Here is a 15,193-nt window from a genome sequence, read left to right on the forward strand (position 1 = left end):
AATGTACTGTTACCTGACTTATGAACTGTAACCCCTCTGGTACATCACCTTTCCAATAACAATAAAAAATTTAAAAAATACTGTAAAAGAAATAATTGCATATAATCATGTATAAATGACTTATAATTTTTGAACTGGAAAATTGGTTTTGACTGTTTATTTCTACATAATTATATACAAAATAGTAAGTTAACAAGTGATAAAGTGACAATATTTGTAATACAACATGTTAAGATCCAGAATATATAAAATTATAAAGAAACAAAATAATTATAAATAAAAATTCTCCTTTAGTGACTATACTAAAAGACACTGAATTGCATACTTTAGGGGAAAGTTTTATCTTTCTTTAAAAAAAAAAGCTAAAAATTTTCAACAAAAGAGTAAAAAAAATTTTCAACCATGTAGACATTTTAAAAAAAAGCTACAACCTAGAATACAAAAAGGTAAAATCAAAACAAATGTTTCAACAAAGCGGGAATAGGATTTCCAGCTCTGCTGCCCACTCCTTGGGAAGCTAACCTGGATGCTTGAGCCTCGTCCTGTTCTAACATGAAGAAGGAAATCACAAATTCTCTCAAAATTTAATTTCCAGAAAAACTAGTTTGTAGGTTGACAGCTATGGAGGAGGAAGAAGCATGAGGTGGGAACACAACAGCAATGTCCTTGGGCGGGTAAGAGAATACTATGAAGATCTGCCCCAACCACCTTAGAAATAGCGAGTGAGCAGTGGTATTTGCAGAGGGGACACTGGATGCCTCTCCAAGTCTTTGTCCCTTTAATGACCTCAGTGAGAAAGCAGCTGGAGTAGGTAGCATTGACTAAGACTGGGTGATTGGTTGGAGATCTGAAGAATAGAGATTGGAATAGCTGATGGATCTAGGAGAGGTGAAAGGACCCTGAAAACTTCACTAAGATCTCTGGTTGGAGTTTCATGCTCAGAAATGTAAAGGCTGCTATGGTTGTGGATCTTTCTCTCGACACATTCAGCTACATGGGGGCAGAGCAGGCAGAGTTCTTAAGAAATGGAGTTTTGCTGACACAAGGAAGAAAGGAGCAATGGAGTGAAGGCTCTGAAGGGAGTGGGTGCAAAATGTTCTAGAAACAAAGAAGAAGTCCAGTGGGGCCTCAAAAGGAGAAGACTGACTTGTTTCACTCTTTTGGTACTAGGAATTGAATATAAAGAACACTCTACCACTGAAATCTACTTCTAGCCTGAGAAGTACCATTAAAAATAAGAATCCGGGGCTGGGAAGGTGGCTCAGTGGTAGAGCGCTTGCCTTGCATGCATGAGGCCCTGGGTTCGATTCCTCAGCTCCACATAAGCAAAAAGAAAAAAGCAGGAAGTGGCGCTGTGGCTCAAGTGGTAGACCACTAGCCTTGAGCTGAAGAGCTGAAGGACAGCGCCCAGGCCCAAGGTTCAGGTTCCTACCAGCGAACCAAAAAAAGAATCCCTGGATTGGAGGTCCTGCTGAGGCCTGAAGATTGTTGGATTGTGTCAAAAGGCTGAGAGTTGCGGCTCACCGTGTGAAGCCAGCCAGGATGTAACCTAGGAAAAACAAACAAACCAGTGGCAGATGTTTGGAACTGAGACATAGAAGGGTTTTCCACAACTGGTCATGGCAAAGAAGTGGATGATGAGCGCTGATCTTACTAACTGGAGATCATAGCAGAGAAATAGGCAAGAGATCACAGACAGCAACTAAAATCTCGAAGAACAAGAGAGTCCTGTAGGGTGGCCTACCTGTGGAAGTCTCTATGTCCCCATGTGTGACACTTTTCAAGCCGGGAGTGCTTGGACAGAAGGGAAAGAGAATGCAAGTGGCACCAAAAAGGTAAGAAAACCACTGGAAAGCAAGCAGTGAAGGAGGCTGCCAAAACACGAGCAGTGGCTGTGGAGGCTGTGGTGGATGCGGGAACGCCGGGGCGATCTCCCCATCCACACTGCCGGACCCTACACTCTGACTCTCGAATTTAGCAAGCTGGAAATCTGAGAGTCTGCATGACTGCACATTTCCTAGGCGGAGATGTTTTAGCTGGTCTGGGAACCACCTCTTCTGAAAAACTCAGAACACAAAGAGGAATAATAGGAAGACTAGGAAGAATCAGTTTGTAATCAGTATTTTTCTCAGTTATGCTGACTTCAATCAACCTTCACAACACTGAGTATGAATATGCACGAGCCCACTCTGCTGTAACGGTCAAGCCGCATCACTAAAGAGAAACCAGAACAGTTCTCAAGAATCTTTTGTGTTACATATAACCTTTTAGGAAGATCACCAAATGTATTATTATTATTATTTTAGTCTATATATCCTCATTTCTTGGTTAAAAATAGTTGAGTCAGGTGCCAGTGGCTCATGCCTGTAATTCTAGCTACTCAAAAGGTGGAGATTTGAGGATCATGGTTTGAAGCCAGCCAGGCCAGAAAGTCTGTAAGACACTTTTTCTAAAAAAATAAATAAATAAAGCCAGAAGTGGAGCTGTCGTTCAACTGGTAGAGCACTAGTCTTGAGCAAAAAAAAGCTCAGGAGAGCACCCACGCCCTGAGTTCAAGCCCCAGGATCAGCGCGCGCGCGCACACACACACACACACACACACACACACACACACACACACAAAATGTTGAATAGAAATGACTATTATTGTCACTCTGTTTCACATAGGTAATGCTATAATTTAGCTACTAGTTAGTCATGTTTTTAAATTGGTTGGTAGTCTAAAAGTATTTCAGACATTCATGCTATTAATATATGAAGTCAAGAAAGCTTTCATATTTTTTTCTCTCTAAAATACATGCCCACTTTGAATTTTTACTTTAGGTATCAGACTAGTGCTTAAATCCTGTTACACTTCAAGAATTCAAAAAATTTAAATACAGGGAGCCAATACACATGATTTATACATAATTGTAACTTGTAAATGACAAAGTGAAAATATTTTACAGAATTTTTAAATATAAATTTAAATATAAATTTTAGTATGGTTAAGTAAAATTAAACATTCATTGTCATCACATACATATTAAGGTCTGATAAGTTCCTATAGAAACTTTTATACATAATTAACATTCACTAGTATTTTGCTTCAAATTCAACACTTTTCAAACCATAGGTAATACTTCTTTAAGCTAAATGTCAATGTAAATTTTGAATATAGAACCATTGAAGACTCTTATATAACCTGAGACACAAAAAACCCAAGTATCATTTGTTAGCAACTCTAAACATTTGGGAAGGCACACAAATCTTTATCTTAAGTTAAAACTCAACAGGAAATAGGTTTCAATTTACTTTTATAAAATCTTCATCTTTAAAACAATCAGGAACTAGAGCTTTTGGATTTGTTTAGAGCAGGGCCTATAATACATATCTGACAATTATGTGTAGAATGAATCTGGGAATCTATTCAATGTTCAGAGATCCAAATGATAAAACTTCCTATAAATTAGGTCACTAAAAATAAACATATAGCTATTAAAAATGCAAGTGAAAACGGTTTAATCATCTTAGAGCAGTCAAAATACAATATAAGATTGATATATTTGGTGTAAGAAAAACAATCATTTTACTATATGTATTTCAAACTCTTATATGATTCATTTAAAGTCGATGGCTAATTTTAATCAAAGTTGCTTTCAAACATTGTCATAATGTCACTTTGAAGAGTCATATCAATGGTACCCGCCATCTGTGGAAAAGAGAACATTTTTATTATTTAAAAATGTATGCCTTTATTACAGCTATATAAAATAGTTATGCAACATCTGGAACAAATTGAGCCTTACGCTCAATCAGCTTATTTGATTGGTAGGAACTCTGCCATAACTCCAGCCTGGCTTTTTGTTGGTTATTCTTCTCCCTGTTACCCCCCCCCCCCCCCCGCAGCCAGTAGTACGGCTCGAACTCAGGGCCTAGGTGCTGTCCTTAGGCTCTTTTGCTCAAGACTAGCACTCTACCACTTTGAGCCACAGTTCCATTTCCAGTTTCCTAGTGGTTAAATATAGATAAGAGTCTCATGGGGTCGGGAATGTGGCTCAGTGGTAGAGCGCTTGCCTTGCATGCATGAGGCCCTGGGTTTGATTCCTCAGCACCATATAAGCAAAAAGAAAAAAGCCGGAAGTGGCGCTGTGGCTCAAGTGGCAGAGCGCTATCCTTGAGCTGAAGAGCTGAGGGACAGCGCCCAGGCCCAGAGTTCAAGCCCCATGACCTGACCATCCCCCCCCCCCCAAAAAAAAAAGAGTCTCATGCACTTTCCTGCCTGGATTGGCTTTGAACTGTGACCCTCAGATCTCAGCCTCCTGAGTAGCTAGGATTACAGGTTTGAGCCAGCTTTGTTGCTTATTCTTGAGAAGTCATTCAGGTTTTTGTGCCTAGGCTGGCTTCAAACCTTGATACACTGAATCTCAACCTTCTGAATAGGTAGGATTATATGTGGGAGCCACCAGTGCCTGGCAATCCCACCATCTAACTAAAGCACCATTATCAGTGTAGCATTCTTATTATTCACCTTTTTAAACTTATTCTCTTGGATTGGATTGCTTGAAGTTCATTAATATTTTATTCTTTTTTTGTTGTAATAGTTTTTGTTTTGTTTTGCAGGACTTGGGCTTATACGAGGTAGGCATTCTACCACATCCCAGCTTTTTTTGCTTTTTCAGATAGTTGCATGTTTTTTGACAGGGCCAGCTTAAGATCAATAGCCTCTAACCTACTCCTGCATACAGCAGGGCTTATAGGTGTAAACCACATCTGGACTGTTGGTTCAGATTGGTAACATTTTAGTAACATTTAGTAACATTTTACCCAGGATGGCCTTAAACCACAATCCTCCTGATCTCTGTCTTCTGTGTGGCTGAAATTACAGATGTGAGTCAGTTTGCCCAGCCCAACATTTTATTTGTATGTACTCTGAAGCCTAAAAACAGCCGTCTGAAGTCCCACTTCTCACACACTACCTAGTGTTTGTATTAAAAAATCTTTAACATAGAACAGTGCTTTTATTAAATGTTAAAATCCTTTTTTTAAAATGAGCTGAAGTAGACACCAAGGAAACAAACATTTGCTTTTATTAGGTTAGCTATTCCTTGCCATCTGAAATGACATCAAATACTAAAATTCTGAAAACTGCTCCTCTTCCCAGGAAGCAGAGCACGCCTGCTGCCTATGGTAAAGCCACCAAGTCCTGAGCGGGTGGTTGGGCTCCAGGATGTGAGCTGACATTTTCACTGGCTACACAGGCAGAGTGTCAATTATGACTGCCTATTAAAAGGATAATACAAGGCTGGGCCTGACTTCTATAAATTACAGACATTTCTTAAAATTCACCTTAAAAAAATTCTTCTGGCTGGGAAGGTTGCTCAGTGGTAGAGCGCTTGACTTGCATGCATGAGGCCCTGGGTTCGATTCTTCAGCACCACATAAGCAGAAAAAGCTGGAAGTGGGGCTGACATTCAAGTGGTAGGGCGCTAGCCTTCAGCTGAAGAGCTGAGGGACAGCGCCCAGGCCCAAAGTTCAGGCCCCACGACTGACAAAAAAAAAAATTCTACCATCTTACACCAGCACTTTCCTAATACCCAGTTCCTTGGATGCCAAATGTCCAACTTAGATACTTTCTTCAGTTTTTTGATCAGTCGTAGGGCTTAAAATCGGGGCCTGGGCACTGTCCCTGAGCTCTTTTTGCTCAAGGCTTGTGCTCTACCACTTTGAGCACCAGTGCCATTTCTGGTTTTCTGGTGGTTATTTGGAGATAAGAGTCTCATAGACTTTCCTGCCTGGACTGGCTCTGAATTTCGATCTTCAGATCTCAGCCTCCTGAGTAGCTGTGATTACGGGTGGGTGTGGGCCACTGGTGCCTGTCTGATAATTTTCTTGATTTGGCCTGCAATGTGCAGTGTCTATGGAATTATATAGACACAAACATACCATAAAATTGAAGCATGTGTAATTAAACTTGCTTTTAGTGAAAAAAGGATTATAAATACTCTTATTTTATACTTTTTTCCTATTCTTGTATCTTAGATTTGATAGAAATTAATGCATGTGGGGTATTTACTGACATAATCAGTGAGGTTCTACACTTGTTAATTGTGGATAACATGACATAATACTAATGAGTGAACTTAGCAGCTGACACCATAAGCCAGATATTCCTAAGATATCATTCAGCCATTCAAAATTAAGATCACAAGCTTATCAGAGAAACTGGTGAAATGTACTGAAGTGAACTTTTAGAGGCTCTGTTACATGTTCTATTCCCAGACAAGTTCCAGAAAAGTGTTTAGAGTATTGGTTCTATCAGCTTAGCTAACTGAATTGTTACATGATGACTGGCTTGTTGCAAAATCACTTAGGGGTGACTAAAACCAGGCTCTGGTGACTGTCAACAAGAACCCTCTCCCTGCCTCCCCCTACCCCCCTGGTCAAGTACTATGAATTTTAATGAATAGTTCCTTAAGAAACAAACAGGGCAAAGTAGAGAGGCATGTATCTGTAATCCATTTCCTTGGAAGGTAGAGGTAGGAAGGTCAAAATTCAAGGCTGGTTTGAATCTGAAAAACACTATCTGGAAAACAGAAAATGCGGGAGGCATGGATAGAGGGCAGCGTGCTTGCCTAGCAAGCGCAAGACTATTGAGTTCAATCACCAGCACCACAAAACAAACAAAATACCCCCCCCCAAACAAAACAAAGATTAAAATAGACAATATATAAAGTTGCTAATTAAGGCTAGGCACTGGTGGCTTACACCTGTAATCTTACCTCAGATCTCCGGAGGCTGAGATCTGATGACTGTGGTTCAAAGCCACCAGAAAAGTCCCTATGTGTGCTACTCTCCAATTAATCACTCAAAAACCAGAAGTGGAGCTCTGGCTCAAAGTGGTAAGGTGCTAGCCTTGAGCAAAAGAGCTCAGGGACAATACCCAAGCCAACAAAAACCCCACGACCAACCAAAAAAAAAGAGTTGCTAGTTAAATTAATTAAAACCAAAGTTTAAAATTGGCTTCTTAGTTATATCAGCATCATTTTAAGTATTCAATAGCTATTTGTGGCATATGTGGCTAATGGATTCTGTATTTGGTTGCTTCCATAAATAACACGTCCATCTCTGCAGATAGTTCTCTGAACAACCCTGCTGTTACAAAACAGTCCAGGGGCCGGGACGCAGCTCAAGGGTAAGAGTATTCTCTAGCCAGAGGTCCTGGGTTTAATTTGAAGCACCACAAAAATGAACTAATAGTCTTTGCATAACAAGGTCAAATGCAATTTTTCTACTTCTACGTTAGAAAATATGAAGCTAGTTGGGCCTGGTAATGAGGGTTTCTAATCCCAGTACTTAGGAAGATTAATCAGGTTCAACGCCAACTGGGGTTACATAGGAAAACCCTGTCTTTAAAAAACAAAGGTGACAAAATTGTATTATTTCTGAGGAAGTTAATTTGTATTATAATCCATCCTATGACCAAAGCCAATGTCATTCTTTTTCTTAAACCTATGCTCCTTTATGTCTTGTGAATCCATGCCATTCTCAGGATTATCAAAACTGACAAAACAAAGTTCTTAAAATTTAGCATTAATGAGAACCGAGTATGCAAAGAAATAGAAAGAAACACTGCCCATAAAGAGACTCTTTTTTGGGGGGCGGGGGTCCGGTTGTGGGACCTGAACTCTGGGCCTGGGCGCTGTCCCTCAGCTCTTCAGCTCAAGACTACCACTCTACCACTTGAGCCACAGCGCCACTTCCAGCTTTTTTCTTTCTGCTTATGTGGTGCTGAGGAATCGAACCCAGGGCCTCAGGCATGCAAGGCAAGGTGCTCTACCACTGAGCCACCTTCGAACTAATACTGATTTTGGAATTAGGTAAGTCCAATAAAACAATTTTAAATATATTCTATTTATTCAAGAGTTTGACAGAAATATAAAGAAGATCCAAATGAAAATTTAGGGGCAACTACAATATATAAGATGAAAGAGTACAGAAGAATTAACAGTGTCAAATTAAGAGGATCAGACTCTGAAGAAAAGATGTGTGAATTTATCTGAAATGAAACAAAGAAGAATTTTAAGAATCACAAGACATCTATGAGCGATGAGATAATTTTAAGATCCAAGACCTTTACTCTATATTATGCTTGCCTCTTTGACTATGAAGTTTTTCTGTTAAGCTCTGATTTTAGAATCTGATATGAAAAACCACTCTAATGCATCTTTGAACATACAAAATAATTTAGTAACTAAAACCCACTTACTGCTTCTCTCCTCCTCCGCTCTTGCTCTTTCTCCCTTGCTAAATTACGATCTTTGAGAAGCCACGGATTGCACTTATCTTGAGCTTCTGATGACGGCTCATGTTCTTTCTGCTCTTCTCCATGGCACCTGTTTTGCATTTTATTTGAAAAAGACTCTAGAGTCAATGCATTTCCAAGGTCCCTTAAAGAAACAGTAAAGATCAAAGTAGGCTTCAAGTTCTATAAAACTTTTTATTACAAATGTACATTGTTAAGCAACAAAATATACAGCAATGTATTTGACATCCATTTTCTTTCCTTTTCTGCTCAAGGCTAGGTACTCTACCACTTGAGTTACAACTCCACTTTCAGGTTTTTGGTAGTTAACTGGAGGTAAGAATCTCCTGGACTTTTCTGCCCAGGCAAGGCTGGCTTCAAACCACGAGCTGCAAATCTCAGCCACCTGAGTAGCTAAGATTACAGGAGCGAGCCTCTGGTGCCTGGCTCTTATGATTACTTTTTAAGCTATAATGTTGATGTGCCAAATTTTATGCTGTATAATCTACCTTAACAACAAAAAGTAAAGATTTGGGGAAATTTATTACGGTATGTCACTATCTTTTGTGTGTATGTGTACTGGTCCTGGGGCTTGAACTCAGGGCCTGGGAGCTGTCCTTGAGATTTTATGCTCAAGGCTAGCGCTCTACCACTTGGGCCAGCCACAGCTCTGCTTCTGGCTTTTTAGTGGTTAATTGGAGATAAGAGTTTCATGGATTTTTCTTCCTGGGTTGACTATGAACCTGGATCCTCAGCTCTCAGTCTCCTGAGTAGCTAGTACCTGGCCCAACGACCACTATCTTCTTATGTGTACAATGGAAAAAGTGGAAGGTTGTTTGGAAAAATGTAGTATATTATAATTTGGTAATATTTGCATCTTTATTCACATCTTCAAAATACATACTATTAGACAAATACCAGTGGAATATAACTTTTGCAATTGTAATTTGGTCTATGTTCTCTACTAAATAGCCATACCATAATCATTTGAAAAGATTTAAAATACATTTCTGCACCTCCCAAAGTATTTTTTAATCCAGTAAATTACAGACCTCTGATTTTCTTGAGATATTTTTGGTTCCTTTGTATTTTGTTCCAGATGTTTCCGTATTAGTTCTTGTGTCCGAGCTTTTACTTCCTTTTCTATTGCTGCTTTTCTAAACTGGTTGAAGAGCTCATCTGAGGATTTCAGTACACCTGAGGATTTCACTGGTTTGCCTAAACTTTTCCAAGAGTCTGCATTCTTAATCTTTATATCCTAAAATAAATAAATATTTTCAGTCTATGCCTACAGATTCAATAAAATTTTGGAAAAAAACGCGCTATCTCATTATAGATCAAATTAGGATTCCAAAGGCTATATACTTTAATAAAGGTTACCAAAATGTGCATATGGTGAAGTGAAAACAGGACACCAGGATAACAAATCATTTAAACTCAATCATTCATCTCAAACCAAATTAAAATAGCACAGTTGTCAATTATTTCAATTTAATTTGCAAGGCAACTAAAGCAGATATGCAAATAAATGAGAGGCAAATAGGATTATACCATTAAGAATGGAATTTGCATAGGAGTGCAGGGAAGCCTCTGATGTGGCAAGTAAAAAAGAATAAGCAAGGAAAAAGAATAACTGATATGATCATTGTTTTTAAGATCCGCCAAGGTTATCAATGTTGTAATGTAATTGATGCAATAAACAGATGCAATTAAAATTTTAACTCGTTGCATTTAGAGACTTTAAGTTGAAATTTAATAATATATTTAATTTTGCTAATTCAACATGTAGGGTATTTTACATCTTTTTCATCCTAAGTCCTCCACATTGTTCTTTTTTTGTTGTTCTTCTTCTTTTATGTTACAGTATTTTTCAAATTTTAAACTCTGCTTAGAAACAACTGAGCTATAAGTAATTTCTTTCTCACGTTCTCTTGGCTTCCTTGCTTGCCTGGTACTCTATACTTGAGACCCATCTCTAGCCCTGCCTTTTGGTGGTTATTTTGGAGGTAAGAGTCTAGCTGACTTTACTGCCTCAACTGGCTTTGAACCTCAATCCTCTGGATCTCAGCCTCCTGAGTAGTTTATAGGCATGATTACAGTGCCCAGAAGATCCCACAACATACATACATACGCAGCTTCAAATATACTTAGTTTTCTAATATGTCAGTTTTAAAATTCAAAACATTAAAAAAATTTAAGCCAGGAGCTGGTGATGAATCCTTGAGATTTGAAGATTGTGTTTAAAGCCAGCCCAGCAGGAAAGTCCCTGAGACTCTCATCCAATTAACTGAAACAAAAACAAACCCCACTCACTCAACAGCCAAGAGTGGACAAGTGGACAGTTCAAGTGGTGGAGTGCTATCCTTGACAAAAAAAAAAAAAAAATTGAGACAGCAAGCCTCCAGGTCCTGAGTTCAAGCTCCAGGACTGGCAAAAAAAAAAAAAAAAAGTAGAACAGTTTCTCAATTGGCCAAAGATGAGTACTGCACCCTGACTCTGTCTTCAGTCACCAGTGACTGCCTTCTTGTTACAATTCTCTGTTGGAAAATAAGATCCTTTAGTTGACCAAGTTGAGCCTTGGAGCTTGTGCTGTTAGCCTGTTCCATTGTTTGGGGCAAAAGTAAATTTTATTGACAATTCATAGGAAAGACTGACTTCAAAAGCATGGCTGGGTGACCACTGGTGAAGGTCTTTGAATATTGTGGCAAGGTAGGGGAAGGATGTCCCCCAATTCTTCCTTTGGGACAGAAACTGAAGGGCTTATTGATCTATTAGTCATACATTTTCTTCTATCTTTTATGGGATCTTAAACAAAGCTATTGTATACTGAGAGAACTAACATAAAGATGCTAAGGTGTGTGGATTAGAACAAGGAGGCTCACAAGCCAGTCATTACAGGTCCAATTATGAATGTGAAGGTAGCTCAAATGAAGGAGATAAGGCCTGGTTTCTAGGGTAAAAGGGAAAGGATTTATCTTTAGTAAAAACCCAAAAAATTTAACAAATCCTTGGCTGTAGGAGTCTGGGAAAGTTGTCAAGCATGATAAGATCATGAAAGGCCAGGTCTAGAAGAATATATCTGAGTCCTCTGCATAGAGATCATAAACAGATCACTGTGGTAGGTAATCCATCAAAGAGGTTTGTGCCCTCCTGAGGCGCTAGGAGGAGTGCAGGCATTTCAGAACTCACGCTCCTCATGAAGGGCAAGTTTCAGGCACAGTGGAATATAGGTATGTGGTAGACAAAATTATACTGGATCTTAGCTGGTGGTGATTCTTCCATCTTCTCTCAGGCAAACCAGTCTATACACACATTTTTTGTTGTTGTTGTTGCACTGGCATAAGAAAAGCAGGCATTTCTGGCATTCAAACATTAGGTTCTGGTTGAGCGTCCTACAATGCAAGAACCACCCCCAACAGATTTCCCCACACTAATATGTCAGTGCTACAGCTAGATAATTGCAGTTTAGCTTGAAAATAGGTAGTAGGGAAAGAGATAACAAAGAATCATGGTTAGAGACTACAAGAGATGTTGGAGGGCTGGGAAGGTGGCTCAGTGGTAGAGTGGTTGCCTTGCATGCATGAGGACCTGGGTTTGATTCCTCAGCACTATATAAATAGAAAAGCTGGAAGCAGGTGCTGTGGCTCAAGTGGTAGAGCGCTAACCTTGAGCTGAAGAGCTCAGGCCCAGCGCCTAGGCCCAGAGTTCAAGCCCCATGACCGACCAAAAAAAAAAAAAAGAGAGAGAGAGAGATGTTAGAAGAGCTTCACAATAAAATTATTGAATAAGAGAAAATAATGGAGATGGAGAAGTTTGTCTTGACAAGAAGAGATATCTTTTCTTGAGGCAGAAGTAGACAGCAGGTGCTCCAAGTAGAAACGTGAGAGGTCAGGAACTTGTTGCAATCTTGTGTTACTCTCAGCTCTCATTTGGGAATATGCAGTTGTAGTTTACCCATAAAGACTAATCCTCAAAGGTTGCTTGTAGCACCCAAACTTCGTAGCCCTTTTTAAATAAATGTCGATGGTGGTGGTGCAAAAGTGTGGGAAGTGATGTCAAAAGGGGAACAGTTGGCTTGGCCATTTTTTATGAATAGAACAAGTTACACAATTCCATTTCTTCATAAGTGTTCACCCCAATGTTTTACTTATGACTATGTGCTAGGCATTGGAAATTGAAGAAGAAGAATGAGAAGGAGAATGAGAAGGAGAAGGAGAAGGAGAAAGAGAAGAAGAAGACGAAGAAGAAGACGAAGAAGACGACGAAGAAGAAGACGAAGAAGAAGATGAAGAAGAAGAAGAAGAAGAGTAGTAGTAGTAGAGTAGTACAGGTCAATTTGACCTGTAGCACAAGCTTCAACAAAATGTCATATACCTGATATTCTGGTTGTTATTTTTGTGATAATCTCTTCCTTTTGGGATATTTTCTTCTTCTTATTAAACTGTATTTTGAGCAAGTTAAAATTACCAAGATTTGTTATCCAGAAATAGGAATACTGTAGTACATCAGAAACCAAATGTTTGGTTTAGGAAATTGAGTGTGGCTGGAGGAATATCTCAGTGGTAGGGTGCCTGCCTAGCAAGTGTGAGGACTGAGCTCAATCCCTTGTGCTCCCCACCCCCCACAGAAAATCCACCACCACTATCAATAACTACAAAAGAAATGCAGTAACTCTTCTTTTAAACTAAAGGGGTGACTAAAACTCTGTTAACACAAAAAAACAATAAAATAGAAATGTAATGTTGGTTTCTAGAACAGGCGAAATGTGGCACTGATCCATTTTTATCAATAACAAAATACCTTTGTTAAACAGTCTTGAATGATAATACAACTATGGAACATAATGTTAATACAACTATGGAACATTATATATGAAATCAAAGATATAGGCTAAGATGTAGCTGAGTGGTAGAGCCCTTGTCTAGCATGCAGCTGGCCCTGGTTCAGTCTCCAACATAGGATGCAGCGGGTAGGGGAAGGGAATCAAAGATACTTTAGAAAGCACAAGGGCCAAATCAATATGTTCCTCAGAGTGCAATGTTCAATTTCATAAGCATACCCCAACGATAATTTTAAGTATAAAAGCTGAGAGCTGTCTTCTGAGTACTTGTAAGGAAAAAAGACAGACAGAAGTAGAATAATACCCGGGGCTGGGAAGGTGGCTCAGTGGTAGAGCACTTGCCTTGCATGCTCGAGGCCCTGGGTTCGATTCCTCAGCACCACATAAGAAAAAACCAGAAGTGGCACTGTGGCTCAAGTGGTAGAGCGCTAGCCTTGAGCTGAAGAGCTGAGGGACAGCACCCATGCCCAGAGTTCAGGCCCCACGACCGGACCCTCCCCCCCCAAAAAAAGAAGTAGAATAATACCCCTAACTTATTTGGTTTGTGAGAATTAAAACTCAAATGACTAGAATATTATCTGATGTATCCCAAGAATATTTATTGAAAGAATGGTAGCAGTGTATAGGCTGAAGATTAACATACTTAAGACTCCATTAGGAATCTCCCACTTGAAGTCTAGAACATGATTTTAAAGACATGCTTTAAAAATTGAGATAAGAGGCTGGGGACAAGTTTGATGGTGGAACACATATTTATAGCATGTGCGAGGCCTTAGGTTCTATTGTTAGCAGTGTAAAAAAAATTGTGACAGCAGGCAAATACCAAAATAAAATTTTCAATTAAATGTAAGCACAGGGCCAGGTGCTGGTGGCTTCTACCTGTAATCCTACTCAGGAGGCTGAAACCTGAGGATCATAGGTTAAAGCCATCCCAGGCAGGAAAGTTCCTCAGACTCAGAAATGGAGCTGTGGCGCAAGTGTTAGAGCTCTCACCTTGAGCAATAAAATCTCAGGGACAGTGCCCAGGTTCTGAGTTCAAGCCACAAGACTAGCACCAAACATATACATACACAAGGATTGAGTGTAGTGGGTAGGTAAAAAAGTGGTGGTGATCATATATGGTTTTTTTTCTTTTAAAAAAAATTAGGCTTTAGAGATCTGAAATCTTATTCAAGTTAAGGCGTAAAATACCTTCTTCTTTTTTCCCTTTTTTTTTCTTTTTGCTAGTGCTTGGTTTTGAACTCAGGGCCTCAGCACTGTCCCTGAGCTCTTCAGCTCAAGACTAATGCTCTACCACTTGAGCCACAGTGCTACTTCTGGCCTTTTCTATGTGGTACTGAGGAACTGAACCCTGGGCTTCCTGCATGCTAAGCAAGCACTCTACCACTAAGCCAAATTCCCAGCCCACCTTCTTCAGTTCTTACTTTATTTTAAATCCCTTCACCATAACAAGTGAAAACATGATGTTTTACCTTCTGCACAGGAACTTGACATTCAGAGTCTAACACCATTGGGCCATTGTCATCAGATGGATGCACCACTGTGGGGCCATTCAAGACTTCAGAATCACCTAGAAGTACACATTTTAGAATGGTACAATCAAACTATTTCGGTATATTTATCTAGGATTTGATTTTCTTTTTCCTTCTGGTAGGACACTATACAAATAAAAGGACTTTTTTAATGCATCTTCAATTTGGTGTATTTTTTTTAAAATCAGGGACTCGTTATAGCACAAAATTAAATATTTCTCAATTGAAAGCAACTTCTTGGTTTCCTTTCTGTCACTGGTTTTGTTGTGGTCAGCATGAAAAATAGCTGACATCGTGATTGACCCACAAAAATCTACTTATCTGTCCTGGTATGTACAGTTCTGATTTCAGCTCGAGAGGTAGGTCTTAATTAGGCTTAGTTAGTCATGACTAGTTTGTTTCCCCACCAGTAACTCAATTAGGAAGAACAGGATATAGTAGGCTTCCAGAGAAAGACACTGACTGGGCAGCTAATCTGAGAACAAATACAGCCAAGAGCAAATTATCAGACATAGCTGGTTATAATAGCTAGTGAGC

At 39.4% G+C, this 15,193-nt stretch overlaps 1 protein-coding gene across 1 annotated transcript in view; it reads right to left on the bottom strand.

Annotated features, from left to right (window-relative positions):
* Positions 1–3,622: 3,622 nt before the first annotated feature.
* The window catches only part of Brdt (bromodomain testis associated), a 45,471-nt gene continuing 33,900 nt past the window's right edge, over positions 3,623–15,193 (bottom strand). Inside the window, exons 13-16 of the mRNA XM_042680780.1 lie at positions 14,597–14,694; positions 9,337–9,542; positions 8,249–8,429; positions 3,623–3,691 (exon numbers count right to left, since the gene is read on the bottom strand). Of these exons, the coding sequence (XP_042536714.1) occupies positions 3,623–3,691; positions 8,249–8,429; positions 9,337–9,542; positions 14,597–14,694 (554 nt within the window). The remainder of the gene's footprint in view (positions 3,692–8,248; positions 8,430–9,336; positions 9,543–14,596; positions 14,695–15,193) is intronic.

The sequence above is a fragment of the Dipodomys spectabilis genome, unplaced genomic scaffold (assembly GCF_019054845.1).
Source record: "Dipodomys spectabilis isolate Male_0828 unplaced genomic scaffold, ASM1905484v1 ptg000002l, whole genome shotgun sequence".
Taxonomy (NCBI): domain Eukaryota; kingdom Metazoa; phylum Chordata; class Mammalia; order Rodentia; family Heteromyidae; genus Dipodomys; species Dipodomys spectabilis.